The 26,319-nt window shown below is 39.4% G+C and overlaps 1 protein-coding gene across 1 annotated transcript in view; it reads left to right on the top strand.

Annotated features, from left to right (window-relative positions):
• PAX5 (paired box 5) overlaps positions 1 to 24,752 on the top strand; it is a 271,976-nt gene extending 247,224 nt beyond the window's left edge. Inside the window, exons 9-10 of the mRNA XM_089488734.1 lie at positions 2,280 to 2,366; positions 21,076 to 24,752. Of these exons, the coding sequence (XP_089344860.1) occupies positions 2,280 to 2,366; positions 21,076 to 21,152 (164 nt within the window). The 3' untranslated portion in view covers positions 21,153 to 24,752. The remainder of the gene's footprint in view (positions 1 to 2,279; positions 2,367 to 21,075) is intronic.
• The last annotated feature ends 1,567 nt before the right edge of the window (positions 24,753 to 26,319 follow it).

Here is a 26,319-nt window from a genome sequence, read left to right as displayed (position 1 = left end):
TTTTATTACTACAGCCGCTAACATTATCCCACCCATATATATATTCCAGTGCTGTGAATTTTTGTTGTAAATATTATTAGATAAATCCAGTTAAATTCGGAATGTTAATAATAAAATTGAAAGAATGCAGAAAACTGGGTGGCGATGTGATCATAAAATTTATCACTGTTTTCAAACAACTCCTATGTAATAAACACTGGGAAAATGAACCATCTGTTAAATGTTCTAGATAGGAAGCTGAGCATGGAGATCTAGCAGGAGCAACAGGCACACACTCCCCTGTCCAGTTCCCTGCAGAGATCATCCACCAAGGTGACTATAGCCAGGCCTGAAGCCAGATTGAAATGAATCTAGATAATACATTTCATCTAGAAATCCCTGGAACTAGAAGGCCACCACTTGCTCCAGAACCTTGCCCAAGAATGGAATGTTAGAAACTGGCTGAAAGTTATCTAGAATGGGGGGATCCAGGGTGGTCTTTTGCTGTAATGGCTTTGCCACAGCCTCCCTTAGGCAGGATGGAAATTTGCCTTGCTGCAGTGAAGCATTCACCACTCCTTTTACCCACTTGGCCAGTCCCCCTCTAGCTGATTTCAGAAGCCAGGAAAGGCAAGGATACAGTATGCATGTGGTGACCCTCACTTCTTCAAGGATCCTATATCTACTTCCTCAGGCTTCTTCAGAGGGGGGTTGTATCTTCTTATGATATGTTTTTTAAGTTCTGCATTTATTTTCACTTTCCCGTACCACATATGGCCATGCCGCCCTACTCTTAGTTCATGTCATTCCAACTCTAGATAGCTATTATTTTCTAAAGTGATCCATTGTTTAATCCAAGTTAAACTTGCAACTTCAAAGTATAATTTTAAGTGTGGCAGATTTCTTAAAAATGATAGTGTTAAGTATCATTTTGGTTAGATGGAAGGGCTCTGCTGTGAAGGCTCCTGTGCCCACACAGTACACAACCTCTGTGTAACATTTTCAGTGGTCTGGAGGAATGGTTGTGTGCAGAAAGTATAGCTTAATCTGGATCCAATCCAATAGGAGTTCTTTCCCTAAATTCTGTGATGGTTTCTTCCCCTCCATCCTCTGGCCATGTCAGTTCTTGGAAAACACACCAAGAATTTATCTTACTACACTCCTTCAGGATGCATAGAGTTCCCTTAGTGCTGTTTGCAAGAGCTTACCTTAACTTCCCTTCTATTTCTCTTGATGTGCAGGCATTGCACTGCATTTATATGGGGTGGGTTATATTGTATGTGCAACCCCCTATCTGATCTCTGTTGTCAAATAATTATAAATCCACAGAAGGATTGGTTTGCTTCTCTGTCCTCATACCACAGTTCTGCTGAATCTTAATGAACTTCTCTCTGCTTGTGTGTGTGTGTGTGTGTGTGTCAGAGTCACCGTCCCCCTTCTGGACTGTATCATGTTTGTCTAAAAAGGGCAGTGAGTTGGTAATATCTGCAGCTGTAAAGAAAAGGTTTTGCCTTTTTTTAACCCTTCCCTGCATTCAGATCCCATATTATCTGTCAGACAGAGAACACATTTTAATATACTATCTGTGTGTGTGTGTGTGTGTGTGTGTGTGTGTGCACGCATCCATGCTTTCAGATAAGTTTCCTTTCCTTGTGTTGGTCATTTCACAGAAAAAACCAGACCATCAGGCTCACAGTCACTTTTTGGCATCTTCAAAATGGAAGAAATTGCTGTGGAATACTCTTTTGTTCTGGAAAAACTTGTCGTCAGTCTTGAGGCCCATAGTGTTCTCTTCTGAACGCTTGTCACTATTCCTCCCACCCATCAATGAGGTTTATTTCAGTTAATGTGGACAAAACTAATGACATATATCTAGAATTATGTGTTTTACTTTTTCAGTTGTGCTGGATTTGTATCCCCCTCCCAGCCAATAAGATTCTATTTATTCTTAGTTTTATTTTGGTTTTGCTTAATTACAGACATTTTTCTTGCCCTTCTATAAGCATTTCTAAGGTGGCTAACGATACTGAACAATTCAGTAATTAAAACATAAAACAACAAATAAAATTTCCAAGAAAGAGAACACCAGATATATCTGCAGCATGAGGTTTAATACCAGAAACTATCTAAGTGTAGATGAACTCATAGTGTTACACCTAGGAAGGCCTTCACATTTCATTTGCTATGTTGGGCCACCAGTGAGAATGCAATGTGTTTTCAACAGTCTCTGTGTCATTTAACCTTAGTCTTGATGGTTTAATATGTTACCGTTCTTGTGTCTCCTCTTCTCTTCAATTCAGGAAGTGAATTTTCTGGAAGTCCATACAGCCACCCACAGTATTCAACATACAATGACTCCTGGAGATTTCCTAACCCTGGATTGCTAGGTAAGCTTCCCTTACCTTTTTTACAGCTGGAGCAGCTGCCCAATGCGAAAGGCAGAAAAGCAAGGATGGAACTGCAACAAAGGCTATAATGAGGATAAGTGTGTGCAAGGATGTTCATCCAAACACTGGTTATACAACAAAAGAGAGTGACATATGGACAAGTCTATTTTAAGGTTATTTGAAGCTGATCATAATAATTTATCTGTTTAAACAGTTTATCAATTTAAAAGGAAAATTGGAATACTGTATTTAAAATACTGCCCTGATGTCTTGATATGATATGTTATATTTGATATTTCAAACTTTTACAAAGAATATTGTTTTAATAAAGTTTCTTAACATCTAGAGAGAGAGGGGAGGGAGAGGGAGAAGTGTACATAAAAGACTGTATAGATTAATTTGAACAACCTCAAAAACATTAATACTGCCACTAGTAATGGCAGGATACCAGCAATGAAATGTGTAAGACTTTAGCCTAAGAAGCAAACAGTGAATGTTTTTAAAAAGGCACTAGAGAAAATGTTATATTGATCATAAGGTTGTTGTTGTTGTTGTTGTTGTTGTTGTTGTTGTTGTTGTGTGCCTTCAAGTAATTTCTGATTTAGGTTGACCATGAGGTGAATGTATCATAGTATTTCTCAGCAAGATCTGTTCAGAGGGATCAAGGTTCGATTCACTGCTCAGCCATGGAAACCCACTGAGTGATTTTGAGTGAGCTACACACTCTCAGCCCAAGAAAAATCACCTTAAGGTCACCACAAGTCGGAAATAATGTGAAAGCACATAACAACAACATTCAGAGGTTTGCCATTGCCTCCCTCTGAGTCTGAAAAAGTATGACTTGCCCAAGGTCACCAAAAGGGATTCTGTGACTGAATGGGAATTTGAAAACTGGTCCCCTAGAGTCCTAGTCCACTGTTCATACCATTATACCAAACTTTCTTGAGAGCATAAGGTACTATACTTTATATATCATTATCTTCAAACCTTCTGGGATTACATCCTGGCATAAGTCTTGTATAGCCACATAGCTTTTCCTATACTGTATTGCATGGGCAAGTTATTCATTTCAAACTCTTACATATTAGGAGATAAAAACTGAACTTAAAATAACAGACTGACCATTCCTTTGATCAGGAGACTTTCCAATTTCAGTGGAATTTACTTTTAAGTAATCAAAATGTTTGTTTACTCTAATTCTACACTGTGTGGTGGAAACGTCTCTGTCTATCTTAATGAACTACATCTTGGAGTCATCTGTCATCTTAAACTCTGGTTAGTTTGTTGAAACCAACCAACATCAAGGCTTGAACCTGGTTTGTTTCAACAAACAATTGTTTAGATCGATCACAGTTTTTCTTAATTCAGACATCGTGATGAATGGCAATTAATTCAAAATGCAAGCAGACTCTTCCAAATCTCTGTAGGAAAAGTGTGTGAGCTCAGTAATTCAGAATGTTGCTAGGTTTAGTATTATGTGGAAATGCAGGCATGAGTTTCTTAAACAGTTGGAGGCCTTTCAAAGCAGTTTTCAAGGTGTGTATCTTCATCTCACTTTCACCTTTGTTAGCAATGGGCCCAAACAGACAGGTCAAAATAAAGCTGCTTTGGGTCACTTTGGAGATATCCTGTTTAAATGAGAAACACATCTTAAGAGGCCAGAAGCTGCACCAAAGCTGTGCTCCAGTCCTTAGAACTGCAGCCTGGCTTTGACATGGCTTCCAGCATCTTGTGATGCATGCATCATTTAAATAGCATACCTCCAAAGTGACCTGAAGCAGCTTTATTTTGACCTGTCTGTTTGGGCCCAATAATATACAAAGCAGCTCAAAGCCATGCTAAATCCACTTGACCCCAATTGTGTCAGATTTCCTGGCCCCAAGCAAGTGCCAGAATGGCGTGGGACCAGGAAATCTCCTTCCCTATGAGCTTGCCTGACATAAAAAATCCTCAGCATATGTCCTCTTACATGTCCCATTTATTATTATTATTAACCTTTATTTATAAAGCGCTGTAAATCTCCCCATGAGGGTAGGCTGGTGGGAATATATAACAGGGCTTTCTCTGTAGCCACACCCCAGTTATGGAGCTCCAAGATCATGAGGCTCACTCTATCCATTTGAGTTTCTTGTGGAAATGAAGACTGCGATATTTTGTTTGGCTTTGGATCTTAAAATTAGGAGTGTTTGCTCTAACTGTTTTTAAGACTGTTTTGGAGCTTTTTTTCCCTTTTTAAAATAAACCAAATTGTTTTTAAAATTACAAATTGCTTTTAAAATTACATTTACAACTATTTTTAAAGAGAAGTCTGAGTGGTTTTAGTTATTTACTTAATACATTTTAAAAGCATTTCTGTCTATTTAGCATCATCTCAAGGGCCATAATGGACTGAGAGATGATTGACAAATAAAAAGGTATATTCCAAGCAGTGGAGGGGGGAACATCATGCACTGGTGGGATAAGGTTCTTCCCTCCTTAGGTTTCACCTAATAGTTGACAATAAAAATAAAATCACATCTTATGGGAAGTTGGAGTGTTCCTTAAAGTGTTTTCAACAGTTTCAGCTGTTCAACTGCCTTCACCTTTAGCTGTCTGCATAGTATTGTTTCATTGTTTTACTGCAGAACAATGTGCTCTTGGGAGGGGAGAGAAAGTAAAGGAGAGGAGACCATGCATGAACAATTCTTCCTTAGAACAAAAACACATATCTCCATATTGAACTCTGGATAGACTCTTCTTGTACGTTCTTCGATATTCATGATATTACAGTTAAAGAAAAGCAATTTAGCTTCTATACTTCTAAATGAATATCTTGCATCCAAGTTCTCTCTCCTCAATCTTTTGCCTATTCTGTTTTCCTTTTTCTTACAAATTTAGGACTTAGGGCATGCAATCCATGTTTTAGCAACATCTGACTTTTGCAGTAAAGCAGAATTCCATTGGTTCTGGAAAATCTCTCTGTAGGTCCCTGACTTCCATTATAGCAAATCCCTGAGTAACTCAGCCCTCCCTCATTTTAACAAGGAGGATAAGCAACATCCATTTTATACCACTGTCAAAGTCTGCCTCACCCTGACCTTACATGTGTGTAGCACATGGTGATTAGAATTCTCCTGCATAATCTATGTGGATGAGGTAAGTAAAATACCAATTAATTGTCACCTCTCTAGCAGAGAGATATCGTGCCTTAGAGAATTCCAGATTTATGGATGGCAAGGTTGTTATGGGCAACCTCTAGCAGAGAAATAATTTTGAATTTTTGTCATTTTTTAAAATTCCACTTTCTTTGTTTTAAGTAATTGAGTCCCTAAGTAATTGAGCCACCTAAGCTCTACCCATCACATTTCCTGCCCTTAACCAAACCCTTTGGGAGCAATTGAGTGGTTACAGCATTCTGTGTCACACTACTTTTTCCAGTGCAAAATTACCATTTACTATGCTGTAGCGAAGGATGTGTTGTTGCTAAAATTGGAAGATCTTTTCTATTACTGTTTTATTTCAACAGAGTTGCTACTCAATGCCAGTTTCAAAATGTGCTTCTGAAATTCAAAGCCCCACACAGTAGATTTCAGGATCAAGCTGTGAGGTTATAAAAGGCATGAAGGTAGCTCTTGGAGCTGTTACTCCCTTGCATGGAGATTACTTGATTACTCATTGCTTGATTATTTTCCATTCAATGGCTAAAAGCAGAGGTTTGGTCCACACATGCAGCAGAAGGACTGTCATGAGGTAGAGTGGATTGTAGCAGACTGAGCTATGGGCTGCAACACATTTTAAAAAAACTGTCTCATTTAAAACTCTTTGCAATTTTAAAAGAGTTTAGTATATCCAAAGGTCTGAAAATCCCTCTGTTTCTATTTCATTTTCAAATCCTATCTACGTTATCTTTCCATCCCTGTTTCTTATCAGGCTGTGAGACTTTATGGATAGTTTGGAAGTCTGTTTTATTGCTACGTGTTTTAAAATTTTCCTATTGACTGGACTACTTGTGCATATTTTTCTACTTATACTTAATTTTTGCTGTTCACATTTCATAAAGTGTTTTGTGTACACTTTCCCCTCAAAATTGCAAATGTGCAAATTTTTGAGATGAGGTATGCTTATGTTTGCAAAAAGTCTTGGCAGGTGCTATAAGGGCTATTTACTTGGAAATGGTTGACTAAATAATTTTCCATCCCTAAGCACATCATAGAGAAAAATCTTAGCTCTGCTCAAGCATATGATGTCTCTCACCAAGAAATATTTATCTTTCCAACCTTCAAGTATGTGTTTTAGCATCAGTAAGAACACACAGGATCCAATCTGTTGACCATTAGTTGTGGGAATTAATTTAACAGTAAAAAATGTGTCGACATTTGCCAAATATTTTTTTCAAATTCAAAATTGATATATCTAACCAAAAAGAAGTAATCACTGAAACACACCCATATCATATGATACAGGGAAAAATATCTGTATCACATCACCAACATTTCATTGAAGTAAACAACAACAACAATCTTTCCAAAAGGTTTAATGGTTCTCAGCATTCTGGAAACATTATTTTTTGCTGAACTAAACCTAGTTTTAAATCTAAACACATCTTAGATCCTGAAGCTCAGATTTATTCAGAAAAATGTAGCAACAGCACTCTCTGGGAGTAAGTTGGGTAGAGAGGGTGAAAAAGGCAGTGAAACTGGTTTAAGTAACCAGCTTGTAGTGTATATGTATTAGTCACTCGCAATGCTGCTTCTACTGTCAACATGACAATCCTCACTATATGCATATATATATTTTAAAAAACCATTTTAAAAAACATTTTTGCATGAAGAAACAAAACAAAACAAAGGCCTGCCATTAGCAACAGAACAATACACATGTAAATCACTCCTGCCTTCCCAGGGTCACACAGTACATATATACCCAACTCCTTTCCAGGCAAGCATTCTCTGAAGATGCCAACCACAGATGCTGGCAAAACGTCAGTAAGAAACTCTTCTAGAACATGGTCACATAGCCCGAAAACGCCACAAAAAACTATAAAACAAAACAAATTTAAAAAGTTTTCTTCCCACTGTCATGAGAGTTTTGTACATTTTTAAAATGACTTTTTTTTGCATTTGGGGACTTATCTGTGAAAATTTTATTTGTTCAAAAGTGTGCTTTTGGGGCAAAATACACATTATTTCACATAAAATCTTTTTTTTTTAACTGAAAACGAACAGATTTGGCAAAGGAGTAGGGGCACTGATCTTTTCAGTCTTATGAAGAGAAAAGAAAAATCTGACAATAGTTGACAGTCCCCCCTCCCCACCCCCACCCCCAGCGGGATATATTGATATGTTGGGACTCCTTTTTTATAGAGGAGAAGTATATAGTGAATATTCTTGATGTCCATCATAACCTGACCCTCAAGATTGTTAAACTGTTCTTCAAAATCCTACAGTAGAATTTATTACGACTACTTCACCTCATGAGTTTTCTGTTCCCTGTTTTTGTTTCCCTCTGTCCAAAAGAAGATTGGAAATAGCAGAACTGGAATGTATCCACAGGCTCCAGTCCATCAACAGTGGGGTGAACAAAGACAAAGATTTCCTACATGCATTTCATCATCCTCTAACCCCTCATCCTCAGGAAGGCGCCCTTGACCAGTTTCGTCTCCACTCTGGTTCCTACACCACATTCTAATACTCATTGATTTGGTTATCTACTCTCCTTGGTGTTAGGCAACATTCTTCCTCCTTCCTTTGTCCCCCAACAACCATAGTTGAAACTGAACTTGCTACCTCATCTCCATACCCACAAGGTTTTGAATTTCAATTGACATTCTCACACATAACTGGTTTATATAGATCTGTTTCTGGACTCTCCATCTCACCCCATTCATTTGAGGAAGTAGACTCAACTCTACGAAAGCTCATGCTACCAGCTTCTTTCTTCTAGCAAAGGTGCTAGAAGATCCCTTTGCATACTGATTTTCCAGACTAGCACAGCCTTGTCTTTGAATTATACGACCATGCTGACCAAGATACAGTATTGATTTACATATAATAAGAATACAAGTTGAGTATCCCTTATCCAGAATTCCAAAATCTCCAAAGTCCAAAATTGTCCACAATAGGTAGCTGAGATAGTGACCCTTTTTGCTTTCTGATGTTTCAATGAACTGAAACTTTCATTTCATGCATAAAATTATTACAAATATTATGTATAAAATTACCTTTGGGCTATGTTTATAAGGTGTCTATGAAACATATGTAGAGTCTGGTCCCATCTCCAACATACTATGTCTATGCAAATATTCCAAAATCTGAGAAACCTGAAATCCAAAACAATTCTGGTCACAAGCCTTTCGGATGAGGGAGATTCAACCTGTAGTATGAAGAAAAGGGAGTCTAGCCAAATGTTTTCTTCTTTTTGTAAATTGAAGATTAAGCAATTACATTATATCAGTTAACTTATAATTCATAAAAAGATTTCCCTACGTGCAAATAAATCTCCTAAGGGTGAAAGATATTCCTGTTTTCAGATTTTCCATTCCATATTTTTATTTTAGAACATCATAGCCTTGCTACTGATTTGTTGTCTCCTTAGAAATGTTTACTCCATACCCAGAGATGCTTTAGTGCACAGTTCCTGTATCCTACCAAGTTTTTTAACTGGTACGATAAATTCCCATACCATTGTTTACTTCCCAGTCTGTTCTGAATGCCAGGCTTGAGGGCTACAGCAACCAGAATGATGGATTGAAGTAAAACAATCTAATCAGACTTTTGATATGCATTTGGTAACTTCTCTACTTGGAATTTCATCTGATAAGCACATCAATTATAGGAACATCTAAAGATGACATAAATCATATTACTGATGTCAGTAATCTCAGCATAATAGTTCTGTGTGTACTATTCAGGGCTGACTGTAACCAATCACTGTGGTATATGAGCGCCTTCCTGTGGCTCTGTAAATGACCTGACTGGCACCTGCTATGTGTCATATTACTCACTGGCTCTTATGTTTCAGATTCCAATATGGAAAGGCTCATCGAAGTTGTCACTGAAACTTAACAGATGTTTGCTTCTGACTTTCCTTAAAGCAATCAGGCCTGCTGTTCCAAATGCAGACATCTGAATTTATCCTTAAATTATACATGTAAATCACTGAAATTATATATGCATTGTGACCTCTATTTTTCTCTTTTTTTTTCTTACCCTGCATGTTCTCTCCCTTCTGTAGTCTTAGATTGCAACAGCCCCTTTCCAGCAAGGACTTGATTTCTCTTCTGGACAGCACCAGGCACACGGAGTAGTGCAGAAATAGCAATTATGTCTTTGTGTACCTCCACTTTATAGTTCCAGAGGTTTCAAAGGCTCAACTTTTGTACACAAGAAATCCTTGCGCCAATTGTGAAATCTGTAAGAAAACTGTCTGGAGTGCTAGCATAACATGGCAATGTCTTCTCTAGTTTATATGCTCTCTCTCTCTCGCTCTCTTTCTCTCTCGCACACGCACACACACACATATACCCCAAGAGGTTTCAGTCACTGAAGCCTAGCAAGCTTGCATGCTTAAAGTCTACTTAATACAAACATGCTAAAAGTGGATAATAGCAACACAGTCTAATGAAGAAAAATGATTCAATTTCATGCTGGTTTGTTGTAATAACTTCTTTACCATTTTCACTCATTACTTTCAACTTGATGTTGATCATGGTAGATCTTGTTTGATGCACTGTTCCCTCTTCTGAACTGATGTGATTTGCGCACATTGTGAAATGTAAGTGAGCCTGACAGTGCTCCCCTTTGGATACACCTGAGCTATATATATAGCTGTTGTTACGGAGGACAGGGTCATAAGATTGACAATATTGGCATGGCTTCATATGAGGTGAAAGGGTTTGGAACCAGTCAATTAGGATTAGAATCAGTACTTCTGTGGGTTTCTATGAAAGGATTAGAGAACAAGTATGAGCCAGAAATGACTGTGTCAAGAAATAAATTGATGATAATATGAATTAGAAAGGAAAAAATGACAGAAGAATGGACAAGTTTATTCTAGAGGAGAGTGTAATGACAGGGGAAAAGAGTGAATGTTTTGCAATGTGATGTTTTCATTTTTCACTTTAAATACAGGCCTTTTTGATTTCACCACACAAGTGTGAACCGAGAGGGGGAAAAGTCCAAGTAAGGAAATATATAAAAGGCTGCCAGGGAGCTACAGAGAAAAATTGTCTTTTAATAGCCAGATTATGTTAAAAACATCACATTGCAAGAAATGGTATGGAAGGTCAAGTTTGGAGAATAAAGAAAAAGTTGCCTGTTCAAGAGTTCTATAATACTTGTCAACATAGGTGTTCGATCGTTTTGCTTTTTCCAAGTGTTGCTGAAAAAGTTCTGGCCCCTTATCCAGAGCAACTTGTGCATCAAAATGTAATTCATACAGGTATTCTAGTCTGAAAGCTGAAGAAAAAAGAAAGGAAAGTTGGAAAGTCACTTCCATTCATGTGAGTAGATAATAGCATCCGTGGCCATCTGTTATGACTCCTTCACATGCAGTGGTGCCTAGTGACTCCTACAATAGTGGGACAGTGAAAACACTCTGGGTTTGAACCTGAGCTTTGAGCAAGCTATACAGCATGCTAAACCTTATCCTCATACAACCACATGCACAAGATTTTTTTCTCGTACCCCCAATTTGCATAGGACACTAATAGTGTTACAGTTATGGAAGGTGCGTTGGTGAATTCTCGTTCTGTGTTGAGTGGGAACCTGGATGGATCTGCAATTGTAAAGCAACTCTTCTACGCATACAGTGGACCAAATCCAATCTTAGGCCTACCTAGAGTAGACACATTTAAATCAATGTTAACTGAAGTAAAGTTCAAATTGCATTTGTTTTAATGGGTGTGCTCTATATGGACTAACATTGGATACAGCCAGGTGGCTTTAATTCACAGCAAATCTGGGTTCCCTAAAAACAATGATAAAGAATTATTTTATATATTTGTATCTTTCAACCAGTAAATTTTTCAGTGGAACCCAAGCTGGGGAAGTGTCTTTCTCTCTATTGTGGTACTATATCTATGGAATGCCCTTGACTTTGAGACCCATTTGGTGCAGCTACTGGCTTTATGTTGGCACCAAAAGTTTTCATCAAAACTTTCAGAGCTTAAGGATAATGTCCTGACTTGGGGCAAGTCTAAACTAGGGCTAAAAGTCTGAATGGACTCCCTGACCTGTACTACCTTGGACCTGCCCTGGAGCCATCCCACTACCTGTTTCTCCACAGGGACATTGGGTAGTTGTCTATACTGTATATGTTCCTGCATCTGGATGTTGCTTTGGTCTGCTGCTGCTGCCTGTCCTCCATCATATTCAGCCACCATTGCCTTTCATCTGTCAGGACAGATCACATCCTGGGAGCTGCTGTCATTTACCTCAATATCCAGGCCAGGTTTTGGCCCAGGTTGGTTACAGAATGGTTTTTCCCTCTAGATGCTGGTGCTGCTGGCACAAAGTTGCGTACTCTCATGTCAGAAATGAGGTGCCAGATCACAGTGGCACTAAGGAGGGGAAAAGATTTCTGTAGCCTTTCTGCACCAGGAACTCTCTCGGGCATTAAGGTAAATGGCAATGGCTGCCAGACAGTGATCTGTCCTGCCACCACCCCCCACTCCAGGAGTCCAAGGGGGAATCTGTTGTCTGCACTACAGGAAACACAAGTTTCCTGCAAATTCCAGATAAAACTGCATTTTTAAACCCAAAGTAAGGTGGTATACTTTAAGTTTGGTATGCATAGAACAGTATATCATGTGGTTTATCATACCAGATTTGTGCCAAATTTGAGTGGGATCTGTTTTTTTCCATAGTGTAGATAAGCCCTTGGTTATAGTGCCTTGTCATAGTATATACAGTATATACTATATACAGGGCAGTGGGATTCAAACCATGGTCTCCAGAATCATAGTCCAATGCTCAAACCATTATACCACATTGGACCTAATATTCACTTTTCTTAAGGGTTTAAAATAATTTTAAATAGTTTTTTTCTATTGTCTTAAATTTTTAAGGTTTCTCATGAATATTTTGGCTACTTGGACTACCTTGAGATCAGTTGATATAAGGTGGGCAATAAATATCTTAATAAATCTAAATTTAGAGACAGTGGCGCGTTACAGACTGCCCAAAACGGGCAGTTTCATGCCACTGCCGGTTGCTGCGTCCGGGAACCACAGCAGCCAAACCGCGCGGTTCCTGGGCGCAGCAACAAAGAAGCACCAAAATGGCGCTTCTTCCTGCGACCTGGAAGAGGCGCCGCAAGGCACGAGGTGCGCACTTGCGGCACCAGTTCCGGTGTGCGATGTCCGGACGCTGTGCGTCCGCGACGTCAAAATAGCGGTGCCCATCTGTATGTGGCACCACCATTTTTACGTAGTCATTATGCGTGAGGGGCAAGGTGCATCAGGAAGCGCCACCCCTCGCGCGTAACGACGGCGCCCCATAGGGCTTGTCCGGAACGCACCAATGTCTGCCAAGTGTTTTGATGGAGTCCACCTTATCCAATAAAAGATGTAAGGACAGCCCACCTTACCTACAGTAAGGTGTGCAACGGTTTGGAACATGCAGAAGACTTTAGTAACACTTTTTTTTGGAATAGTACAAGGGTCTGGAAACCATGCCCCATAAGGAAAGACTTGGGGACCTGGGTATGTTTAGCCTGGAGAAGAGAAGGTTAAGAGGTGATATGATAGCTCTGTTTAAATATTTGAAGGGGTGTCATATTGAGGATGGAGCAAGCTTGTTTTCTGCTGCTCCAGAGACTAGGACATGGAACCATGGATTCAAACAACAGGCAAAGAGATTCCACTTCAATATTAGGAAGAACTTTCTGACAGTAAAAGCTGTTCTATAGTGGAACACACTTCCTTGGAGTGTGTTGAATTCTCCTTCTTTGTAGGTTTTTAAACAGAGGCTAGATGGCCATCTGTCCAGGGTGCTTTGATTCTGTTTTCCTGTGTGACAGTGGGTTGGACTGGATGGCCCTTGCGGTCTCTTCCAACTCTATGATTCTGTGATTCTCAAATCAAATGAATATAAAATAAATAGTAGTTGTGCTGCAGCACCCAGTATATTACTTCTGTTCAACACCTGAGTCACTTCATAATGCTTCTGGTGGGCTGTAATCAGAGTATTGCCTTTCAGCAAAGTCCAAAATTAGTTGAAATGCCACATTGATGTAGGGACTGTTAGAGCCATTTCACAGATGATGTTTACATCTGGATAGGAAGAAGGCATGTGTCCAGTGTCTAGTTCCTTATGTATTGTTCTGTGTGCCTTCAAGTAATTTCTGACTTATTTCTGACCCTAAGGGGGAGGAGGCTAGATTTTCCTAAGGTGCCTCTTAAGATGCAAGTTGTTGTTGTGTGCCTTTATGTCATTTCCAAGTTAAGACAACCCTAAGGCAAATTATCATGGGATTTTCTTGGCAAGATTTGTGCAGAGAAGATTTGCCATTGGCTTCCCCTGAGGCTGGGAGGGTGTGACTTGTCCAAAGTCACCCTGTGGGTTTCATAGCCAAGCTGGGAATTGAACCCTGGTCTCCAGAGTCGTAGTGCAACACTCATACCACTATGTCATTCATTGCTCTTGGCCAAATTATTATTATGCAATGCAGTAATAATAAGTATTGCAGTGTATAGTCTGGTGACACTGTGCCAGAGCTTGAGATGACTCTGCATAACATCTTACAAACAGAACGCAAGGTTCTATGCCACAATCTGTGTGCTAATATTTAAGAGACCACAAGAACTTCCTTGTTTTTTCTGCATCTGATTAACAGAATTGCCCCCCCCCCCTGAAACAAGTATTGTACTGATCCATTGCCTTCTGAGGTTGCAGTTCAGCCAAGGCATTTGCAGGACATTCTGAATAAGCATCTATCAGTTTGAAATGCTAGGAAAGATGTTACTTATTTACTTTTGCTCCTACTATGGCAAGCAAGTTATCTGACAAAGGTCCTTCCTATTTTGAAATATGTGCCAATTGCCTGCCTTTAAGTATTATATAGAAAGTCTTTTTTCATCAGTGCTGTACAGTGGTGCCTCTAGTTTCCTTCCAAATGCTCATCTGTTTGAAATATTGGTCCCTTACACATGTCTTGAACTTTGTGACTTCTCCATGATAACTGTCACTTCAGTATTGATTTCTCCCTGTTTCTCTTCCTTTAAAGCTGTCAGTAGATGCCTCCATGACATGGAAGAGTGTTGCTGTTGAGTAATTTCATTGTTTTTTCTGTATGGAGAGGATGCATACTATTTTATTTGGAAACAACCTTTTGAAAGAGTTCTGAGTATTATTTTTAAAGCAAGCAAACAAATACCAAACCACATAGAGAATACATATTCACATTCACTTCAATGATCTTTGGCCTATTTCATCCTATTCCATTTAAACTATGAAGGATTTAGTAAACTCTGTCAAATCTATTGTTATGAATGCTGATGGTCTGCTTTTGGAAGACAGGTCCTAATTTCCTGAAAACCTGTTATGCAGTCCACCCAGGTTCATTCCAGTTAAAAATGCAGGTAATGGATAGTGTATTTGCTAATGGCAAAAACTAAGGGGCTCGACAGATGGGCAGCTCCATGCCGCCTGTCTTTCCCTCTCTTCGGTGTCACAGCAGCCACACCATGCAGCACCGATGCGCTGCCAAAAAGAAGCTGCCTAGAGTGGCTTCTGTTTTGCCATGATGCCACTTCCTGTCTGCAACGTGCAGACACTGCACTATCATGGTGACCCCCGTGTGGACCGGAGGCTGCCATGATGGTGCCGCCACTGCATGCTAGGGTTCAGGAGCGTGCAGTTGTTGCATGCTCCTGAGCCCTTGTTTCAGCCCAGTTACGGCGCTTCCTGCCCGTCTGTACCGGGCCTAACTGCATATAGAAAGCTAGATTGAAGGGGAAAGGGCTGTAATCAAACCACCCATGGTTTTCCTATATGGAAGGGAAAAATACAGCAGACAGACAGGAATTAGTGTTTTGGTCCTAACATTCTGTCCTGGTATTTCTGTTTCACCAGACGCATCAGTTCTTCACTGGCCAGTTTCCAGCCTGGCTGGCTATGCTCATTAACAAGACTGTCAGAGAATTTGGACTGGCCTGTATCAAATAATTCTGTGGCCCTTTTGTGATGTTGTTTTTGCTCTCTTGATTATTTTTTCTTTCCTCACTCTCTTGAAACTTGTTTGATTATATCTTGAGTGCCTACATGCTTGCCGCCTGAAACTGTGTTTGTATCAACTAATCTTGTTTGCCTGTCTCTAGGAACTTCTCTCTGGATGCTCTATATGCTCATTTGATACTGCTTGTTTATCCACCTAGATATTGTTGATATTTCTATTAGCATCGATCCTGACCTGACTGGACTTATGAATGACTGTAATTGTGGTTGTTAGTTAAGGATTTTTATATCTATGTGACTAACAAGAAGACTCAGCGCTCACAACTCAAAGGCTTTCCTAAGATACTTTCTTTCAGGCTGTCCTGATTATCAAGGAAAATAAATTCTGAAGCTGGAAAACAAATTATACTTCCTGTTAAAAGCCATTTTTTAAATTGGTATATATTATATCGAATTTTATAAATGGTGGAGGCTTAAGATCTTTTTGGAATATTTAAGCTGAATCTATTTTTTGATTATCTTTTACTATTCATGTGCAATAGGAAGTGCTAACAAACCAGTATGTATGCATTCCCTTTCATTAACGCAACTGCGGCAAGAATAGGGGTTGTGTGAGAAAGTCCTTAGTTAAGTATATTTAATTAAGTAACTTCTTCTGGCCTGACTCCCTCCCCTAAACCTGTCAGACATGTTTTTCACCTGAGTATGTGTCACCAGAATGGGGCTCCTTCTTCTCATGACGTTGGTTCCCCACAAAGTAGGCTGGAAAGAATTGCAATTGTGGTAACAGTGCCAACATTGTAAAGAGCAATTGTGGAAACAGAACAGTTACTCATTTGTATCTGCTTATTATTTATAATTGTTCCTTAGTCGTGATTTTGACAATATTGCCAGCACTATAGCTCCCTCCTCAGCCTACTTTCTTGGGCATCAGCTGCATGGTTTGATGGAGATGTCCCTTCTGCCAGTGAAATTACTGTACTTAATTAAACGTACTGAACTGAGTAGCAGATATAGAATTCCATCCATCTAGCATGTGGCCTTCTTCTCTTTGTACTTCCCTCCACCTTTCCTAACATTATTGTCTGTTTCAATTATTCATTCCTTCTCGTGATGTGTCCAAAGTATGACAGTCTAAGGAGTTTATTGCATTGGGCCACGAACGTGTCCAATGCGTTCTAAAAAGGGGGCATTCTGGGAATGTGATGGGCCCCAGAACGCATCTTACCACACAGAGGAACACCGCAGCTGCCGCTGGGCGTTCCAATCGCGTCCGCAATCCGTTCCAGGGGGCGCGATTTCTGAGAACGCTTTCAGTTCTCGGAAATCGTGCCCCCTGGAACAGATCGGGGATGCAATTAGAATGCCCGGCAGCAGCTGCGACGTTCCTCCGTGCGGTAAGATGCATTCTGGGGCCCATCACGTTCCCAGAATGCCCCCTTTTTAGAACGCATTGGACACGTTCCTGGCCCAATGTGATAAACTCCTAAGTGTTGTGGTTTCTATGGATATTTCTGACTTGATCTGCTCTAGGACCCATTTGTTTGTCCCTTTGGCTGTCCATGGAATCCTCAGCACTCTTCTCCAGCACCACATCTCAAATTAGTTGATTTTCCTCCTATCTTCTTTCTTGACTGTCCAGCTCTCACATGCGTACATAGTAATAGGGAATGCAATGGCCTGTATAATTCTGATTTTTGTGCTGAGTTGTATGTCTTTGCATTTTAGGATCTTTTCTAGTTCTTTCATAGCCGCCCTCCCCATTCTTAATCTTCTTCTGATTTCCTGGTTGCAGTCCCCATTCTGATTAATGTTTGATCCCAGATATGAGAACTCTTTTACTATTTCTATTTCCTCATTGTCTAGTTTGAATGTGTGTAAGTTCTCTGTGGTCATTATGTTTGTTTTATGTTCACCAGTAAACCTGCCTTTGCACTTTCTTCTTTGATCTTCCTTAGTAGTTGTTCCAGGTCTGTGAGGTTCTCTGCTAGCTTTATGGTGTCATTATATCTCAGATTGTTGATATTTCTACCTCCTATTTTCACTCTTCCCTCTTCCATGTCCAAGCCTGCTTTCCTTACAATATGTTTGCATATAGGTTGAATAGGTAGGGTGATAAGATGCAGCCCTGTCTGCTTGGCTAATTGGGAACCATTCTGTTTTTCTTTGTTCTGTCTTGACAGTAGCCTCTTATCCTGAGTACAGATTTCTCATTAGGACTATCAGATGTGTTGGCACTCCCATGTCTTTAAGGACGTTCCATAGCCTTTCGTGATCTATGCAGTCAAAGGTTTTGCTATATTACTCTTCCTCCCCTTGTATGCCCAAAATCCTCTCTCATCACCTGGAGGAAGGCCTTCCTTGCCAAATATGTGCAAGTTTATTTTATTGCTTGCATGATTGATCTCCTTTCCCTTCCTGCTGGTTGCAGCATTCCTGAATAAGCATTCAAATTAGTGCAGTATAAGAATTCTCCTCTATCAAACAAACACCCATCCGTAGTCTTGGAATAAGTTCAGGCTAATAAAACCCATTACTTTTTTTTAGCTTCTGCGCACATTCTAAAGAAACAATAAAAACTACATCCAGAGAAAAGCTAATAAATACTGATAAGACCAATTGGCTGCTGGTAAAACATTTTATTTCTAACAAAAATTGTTTAAAATAGCATTTTTCATTCCTAAACTTTCCAACATAGTGTCCATATGCTGTTGTTGAGAATGAAGATATTCAGAACTTATGTGCATGCCTGAAAAGTTGTGCACTGGCCCTGCACTTGACTTTTGATTCTCAGCCATCCAAGATGAGTTCCAATATACATGCTAATACTAGGTTGACACCTAAGTATCACCTAATATCACCTAAGGCAGACAGCATTTGTGTAATGGGTCATCAATAGTTAGTGTAGCCCAAGAAATTCCTGAACCCATTATATATTAAGCCCTTGTTGTCCTACTTTTTCAACTTTTTTTTAAACATCCCACTTTCCCATTGTGTCCTCAGTTTACTTCAATCGTTTCTCCATGCAATTCTTTTTTCTCTGAATGCTTCCGCTTTTGGGAGGAAGAGACCTTCCCCATGTTAAATCAGTGTATCTAAGGACATTTTTTCTCAGTAAAGTCATAAAAGTTTCTGATATTACATTTATAGTTATAATTATAATTATATTATGATGCTACAATTATAATTATAGAAATTCTGTATTCCAGCCCCCCCTCAAAAAAGAACTTCCCAGGAAATGAGCAAAAACCCACATTCTGACAATTCCTTGTCCTTGTCCTTTCTTCTGAGAAGTTCTGGACTGCATTATGTACAGTAATTTATCTTGCTCAGTGTCTTTCTGTTTGTACACAAATAAATAATCCATTTTTCAATATCAGAAGGTGTGAGCTGGGGAGAGGGAGAAAAATGAATTTTTAGCTTACATCCTGATGGAATTTGACACAAATCATGAGAAAAAGAGTAGATTGTCAATAAAATAAAATAAAAATGCCTTATTTCTGAAAATTGCAAAATATACTTTATATAGCTATCATCTTTGGGAATATAAAGTCTTTAGTAATAGTGAAGTATATTTTCCTTGGTAGTATAATGTTTTTAGTTGTAAATCAATAAGTTTGAATGATTGTATCAAGCAACTAAAATGAAGTTTTATTTAAGAACACTGAAATACGAAAGGGAAATTGGATTTAAATCAGTGGTCTAAATTACTGCTTATCTCACACTAGTCAGTTGTTTTGGGTCATTCTGCTTGAAAATCACTGCTCTTGAACTTGGAAAGGTAGCAGAATGGCAATATACTCTTTTGCACCATCATCACATATGCACATCAGTGCTGTTAGTTCCAATGTTTGCTTTTGCACAGTTGAAATATGACAATACCATTTACACCACCCTATTTCCTCCCATTTCTGCTCCATGATTGGGGTTTTTAAAAAACAAAAACCAGAAACGTGTACTTGAACAGTTGCATAATGATGCTGTCTTTGGAACCCCTCTCCCCATTCCCCATTTAGATCAGGAAGGTAAGAACACATTGAACACTACCATCATTCCCCCCCCCCCACCATGCTTTTCCCCATGAATTAACACTTGTCTCATTCTACTTTTGTACATTATTTTTAAACATAAATATATTTATTCTTTTAACTTTTCCTGAACCCTGTGGTTTCTCTGGGTAGTAATCCTTAATAGGATTACCTCAGAATTGCAGTATTGGGCTACTTCCTTTACTATTTTTTGTAAAAAAAATTATTAATGTAAAAACAAAGTCAGAGAATGGAGAATGGAGTACCCTGGTTCTCTTGGAAACTCTTGGGAATCCCAGTGTTCTTCCAGTAGTCTTGGGTTTCCGTGCTAGAGATCCCCAGGAATCCCCAGTGAACAATGAACCATATCCACTATGCTTCCAATATTGCAATGAAGTAGAACAAGACATTCGCTCCCGAAGTGGTTATTAAACCATAGCAGGATAGTGGGATCCCTAATGGGATTATTTCCAGTGTGAAAAGAAATGATTTCCAAATGACTCAACACTAGTACAGTACTAGAAGAGTTATTGTGTCATGCAATAAGGTCCTGGCAAAAATGGGATTAACACAGTGCAACTGTGGTAAAACAGTGGTATGTGGTTAGCTTTTTAATTAAAAATTACTGTTGCATGTCCAGGGGCGAGTCTGCTCCGCCAAACAAAGACACATGCACAATTTTGGGTTGAAAATGGCCGCAACTATTTATTAATAATTAATTAATAATAATTTGTTTTATTTATATACCGCTATTCCAAAGATCATAGCGGTGAACAGCAAGTAAGCTAATTAGCAAGTAAGTAATTATTGATTACGGCTGCAATTAGTTGGCATATGCATGGCATCAGATCCGGGCACTGGCCAGCCTTCCTGCTGCCTGATGAGACCAACTTCTGGCCTCCACCAGAGAATGGAACTGGAGCAATGGGGACTTGCCCAAATGAGAGTCCTTCCAGGCAGGAAACCTATGTTGTAAGCCACCTTGGGTCCCAACTTGGGAAAAAGGTGGGATAAAAATAAATTTAAAAATCACTCTTCTTGGGTGTGTGTGCCAGGAATGCATAAGCCCCTGCCTGGGCCTGCCATTTCTGCTGCACTCCCCACCCCAGGTCCCATAAGGGAATCCCCATCCATACCATTTCCAAGGTACTGAAACCTTCCCGGATTTCAAGCCCATACCCTGCCAAGAAGGCAGGCCCAGGGAGGGCTACATTCCTCCCTAGCACTGTTTCAGGTTAGGATGCAAAATATTTTGGGAGAGTAGGTTATTGATACACAACCCCTGGTATCTGGTTTTGTTTCAATAAGTGAATTGTCTATGCAGTAGGTATTTCTGGCACAGTGAATCTTTGGGCAAACACACTGATCTGAATAATATGTAATAACTGGTCTGTTAGGTTTCCTAGGTATAGCCTCATTGCTGGGAGCTGTAGAGATTGTCAGAGTTCAATAGTTCTTTCTCTGACTACTTTGTTAACTGAGTAGAATCCCTGGAGCTTTTACACCATGGTGTCTCTTCTCTTCCAGGCTCTCCTTACTATTACAGTGCTGCAGCCCGGGGAGCAGCACCACCTGCAGCAGCTGCTGCTTATGATCGTCACTGACACAAGGAACCAAGAGGCACTTACTAAACACACCACGCCGGTTGACACCACTGGAATCACCTAGAATGCAACTGCAGAAATCAAACTACAAGGAAGGATAAAAGAAAGTATCCCCCACTGACCCATGAAATGATTGGATTGTTATTCTTTTAGCTAGGTGAACTGCGTATTACTTCCTTTTTTTTTTCATTAATGAAATTCTAGTGACCTTAACTGAATCTCCCATAAAAAGCAGAGCAAACAAAGAATCCGTTTTGTTGACATTTCCTGTGGCTTGCAAGATGTGGTAGCCTTGTGTTTCACACAGCCATCTTGCTTTTGGACTGACTAGCTATCTCCAGTTCTCCTAGCCATGTGATGGGAACAGGAACAGTTCTCAGTGCTTAGCACTCCTCTGTTGAATGTCTCTCTTTAATGTGCATTGTGACAGGATGACTGATTCCAAAATGGACCATACCGGTTGGGTTTTATTTTAAGGAAGGGGCATTGAGGAAAAATTTTTTTGATCAGTTCAAATGACAAAGCACCAATGTAAATAACTTGCTTCTTTGTGTAACTATAGAGTGGTTTAGCATCAAATACTGCAGCGTGGAACACATGATGAATTTAAAACACATTGGAAAATGTGTTTCCTTACTGGTGCACTGATTCCAAGAATTCAGTAAGCTTTAAAACAATCCTGAACCAGGTTATCATTCATTGTGGCTATTTCTGGGGCTAATGTTCTTTCTACATACATGATTCTAATCTGACAGTCATATATGCTCCATCTATGGGTATTGAACATATAAATAAAAGACAGACATGGACAGTTAGTGCCATTTTAATTCCTGGACATTAATTTATGTTTATTTGTAACCACACTTAACACTAGCACATACCCTCTGTCTTTTAAGTTTGAATGAACATGAAAAGAAGGAATTCCAAATAACTGAAGCCTTATGTACATTGAAATAGAATATATGTAGAAACTGGAGTACAGTAGTTGTATATTTTCCAAAGTGAAATTTGTTTTCTCAAAAAGTGGTAAATTGTAACTAATATGAAAAACATGCTAAATCTCTCTTGATGTTTAAAATGTTGGAGGTCCACAGCCACTCAGCTCCCCCACTCCATCTATACGTTGAGCATTGATGTCAGCTGGAAGAAACCTTAAACCCATAGGTTTCCATGGTAGCTGGAACTGTACAGCTCCCATGGAAGTCTACATAGGGATGCTTTTCCCATGTAGAAGCCTTCAGGTAAAACGTTCAATCACCATATCAATTTAATAAAATTTGAATCTAGGTAACACAAGTAAGTTTTCAAATTTCCAAAGCTTACATGGCATGTACATCTTCAGTTTTGGCGTGCTGGTTGCTCATGGCTGGTTGGAAAGAAAACTGATCTACAAATGTTTGTGTGACCATTCCCTTCTTCTTTTACTCTCTCCTCTTTTGTACCTGAGGACAAACAGTTTGGCACAATGTTCCATGTGCCTATGTGAGGCAAAAGAAATTGTTGAAAATAACCCTAAGATCCACATCTGAAATCAAAGGGGAAATTATTTGCTCATTTTCAACAGATCACCAGTTACACTGAGATTCAATTCAAATTTAACTTTGCAGATTAGGAGCTGTTTGGGCACAAGCTGGTCACATAAGCTCTAGCAGTAAGTAAAACAAACATCATATGAGATCCAAGATTGATTGCTTCCTGTGCCACAGGGTACCAAATCAGCTAGGTGCCCAGTTTAGTTGGTTTTGAGAGTTGGTAGCTAGTGAGAGTGTCGAAGAGATAAGAGTCCAGCACTGTCCTTTGCTATGGATGGACTCTATTCATGCAAAGCATTGAGGAAGGAAAAGGGCCTTTCATTGGTGCCCGGTACCAAAATAGGGCACTAGCAGGGAAGAAGCAGTATGAGCACCACCCCTTTGCCATGGTTTGTTGTGTTGGGAACTGAGGAGTGAACCAGAGGTGGCAGAATTTCCAGGTGCCTTTGGGTGCCCATAGGCCCTGCTGACTGAACAAAACATAGCAGTAGTCTGTCTGTAGCCTCTGGGGCCATATGTTATGTACCTCTGCACTAAACTATCTGAAGCTGTTGCCACACTGCAAAAGGACAATGCTGAATTGGCTTCTTCCACTGAAAATGTTTTGCAAACTGGTTCCTGAAGCAATTCCCAGAGAAGGTAGTCATGTTAGTCTCCAAAATGACCAAACTTCTTGTGGCACCTTAGAGAGAGGAGAATTTATCATGGTTTAATCTTTGATGTATTACAATCCATGCTTATTTCACATACAGAACTATACTTATGCCATACCACATCTGCTGGTCATTCAGGGCCATGAGACTTCATTTTTTTTTAAATGTAGCAATTTTTTGATTATGGCAGTGAAGCTAGATCAATCTAAAGATTCAGAAAAAATGTGCCTGTTTGAGGTTTTTAATGGAAGTCCTGCATCCCCTGCCTTAACACATGATGGGGAGATCAATTCTCCTCTCCAGGATCCTTATAGAGATGCTTTACAAACAGCTCAGCAGCATAACCTTCTCCAATGCTTACTAGCATGCAAGGGATTATAGGGTCCTGAGTTTGGCTAGAAGTTTGTTAAAGGAGTCCTCTGCTGAAGAAAGGAAAGATAGTTGGAAGTAGCTTCAGTCTTGAAACCACTCACTCTGGAAAATTCCTTCCAGTATTAATGTCTGTTTAATATGGATTGGTCACTCTCAAAAGATTTGGAGGTGTGAGTCTATTTTGATAAGCCCTTAAAAGAGTGGATGCTTATCTGAAACATCTCCAGTTCTTTTGAGGTTTATTTTTCCCCTCTCCCTTGCCTGCCCTCAAAGATTTTCCCAGGGAGCTACATTAAATATAATGGGCAGAACCCAGACATTTCAATGGGTCTATTCCAAACTGAATTCTGCTTAGCATTAGACCCACTGAAATCCTTGTGTCTAATATCCCATTAACTACAGCGGCTCTACTCTAAACATGCCTCAGTCTGGATCCAACCTATCATTTCTCAAAAAGAAAGAAAAAAGGTGTTATTTCATATTATAAAGTCACAGTTTTACAACTTCTTTAAGATCTGTTACCCTAGCTAGGACTCCTTCATAAGAAATATGCTGACAGTTTTCAAACAAGGTACATAGAATATGTAAAAACTGGACTTGTTAAATCTTTTTTGATTTAGAATCTGAATTCTCAGTTCCTTCAGGATTTTTATGTACCAATATTTTACTGATCTGAACAAAAATCAAACCTTTCATTCTGCCAAAAAAGGAAGTTAGTTTTTTGAATAAAACTTTAGGCAAAAGAAACGTGTCTAATAGTTTTATATAGTGTAATGACTTGTATCATTTTATTGATATCCAAGAACACAATGGGGTTTCCTTTGTTTAAACCCTCTTCAGAAGAGCAGCAATTATTTAAAACATGTCTTCATATTTTATGGCTGTATTTAAAGCCACACTGATTAAGGACTGTCTTCAGTATGCGTTTCTGTTGAGTCACTTGATATGTTTTGCCATCAGCTATTTGATTTTTGCACAGTAAATGTTTTGATTCTCCCCACCCACTTTCCCTTGGAAGGAATAGAGAATTAGTCCCTGAATGGACACACACACACACACACACACACACACACACACACACACACACACACACATATATTTGGGCCAGACTGCAATTTAATACAACTGTTTCTTTATATTTATGCAAATAGCAAGTTAAACATTCTGAATAATCAATGCCCAATTTTAATTGTGATTTACAAAAGGTGACACTTTCAATATAAATTGAAAATGCCCCCCCCCCCCATGATTAAAAACCATTAAGCGTATCTTATGGCTAGCATTAATGTGGCTTAAGATGGCAAAGCCAGATAAAATATATCATGCAAGACATGGTACCAGAAATGTCTCAAGTTTGCTTGGCTGTTAGATCCTGCTTCCAACTTGACCTCATTGTTCCTCTCTGAATGTCATCATTTATGCTTTGTTTCAGCATAAACGTCAAGACAACAGGAATTACAGAGCATTGTTATAGCCAATGTATGGTCTGACTATGAGTCTGTGTGAGTGTGTTTGCGTGTATGCATACATACACATCCATACACTTGTAATTATTATTACAGTTTATTTTTATAGCACTGTAAATGTACACAGCGCTATATGTACAAATGATCAAATCAATAAAAATAAAACCTGCCAATGGCGTGCAATCTACAACCCACAGATTTCCTCAGATGCTGGTCCAAATCCCACTATAAACGGTTGTTATTGTTTTTTCATTTAGTTTGTCAGGTCTGCACTGCCAATATTAGGAATGTTTCACTTTGCCTTGTAAAGCAAATTTCAGCAGTGGGCCCTTGGGGGCTGGCATGCACACACTCATTCACTTTGGCTGCATCTACACTGCAGAAATAGTCCAGGTTGACACCACATTATCTGCCTTGGCTCAATGCTATGGAAATCTGGAAATTGTAGTTTTGAGAGTCATTTAGCCTTCTCTGTCAGAGAGCTCTTATGCCACACAAAGTACAATTTTCAGAATCCATAGGATGGAGCCATGGCAGTTAAAGTGGTGTCAACCTGGATTATTATTGCAGTGTGGATGCATCCTTTGTGATATCAGGAAGTGGTTAGTATCTTACATCTAGGTAGCTATAACACCATCTTTGAAGCAGTCTGTGGGGTAATTCCTCTGTGACAAGAAGCATCTTGAGTGGAGGTAATGGAGACATATAATGCCTGTCATCCAAAGTGCTACTTTAGGTACACCTAAGAACTTGGGCATGCGAGTAGAACTTCCTTTGAACAGGAGATACCTATGCCTTATCACAATTTGCTTTCCAAAGTCCCCCACAGTTTCTAACATGGTTTGCCATGAGACCGTGCAGGATGCTGTCAGAGAAACAAGAACCCAAAATCCACTTGAGGGAGGACGATGGAACTAGTTGCACTGTGTTCTGGATCCTGGCCAACATAAACAGATGGGAACTAATAAAGCATAAATGCAATTTTCCTCCAAAATCAAATCTACAAATAATATAATGCATGAACCAAATCCTTGATCCTTCCTTTGGTTGCTCAGCCTTATGTTGAAAGAAACACTGTCCTGGTTTGTCACTTTCTAGTGGCCTTTGAAAATACAGAAAAAAAACATGTTACATTGCAAACAGA

This window comes from Sceloporus occidentalis, unplaced genomic scaffold (assembly GCF_023333645.1).
Source record: "Sceloporus occidentalis isolate IW3139 unplaced genomic scaffold, rSceOcc1.0.p SCAF_1, whole genome shotgun sequence".
NCBI lineage: Eukaryota > Metazoa > Chordata > Lepidosauria > Squamata > Phrynosomatidae > Sceloporus > Sceloporus occidentalis.
Note: the sequence above shows the minus strand (reverse complement) of the source record. Positions and strands in the feature narration are given on the sequence as shown.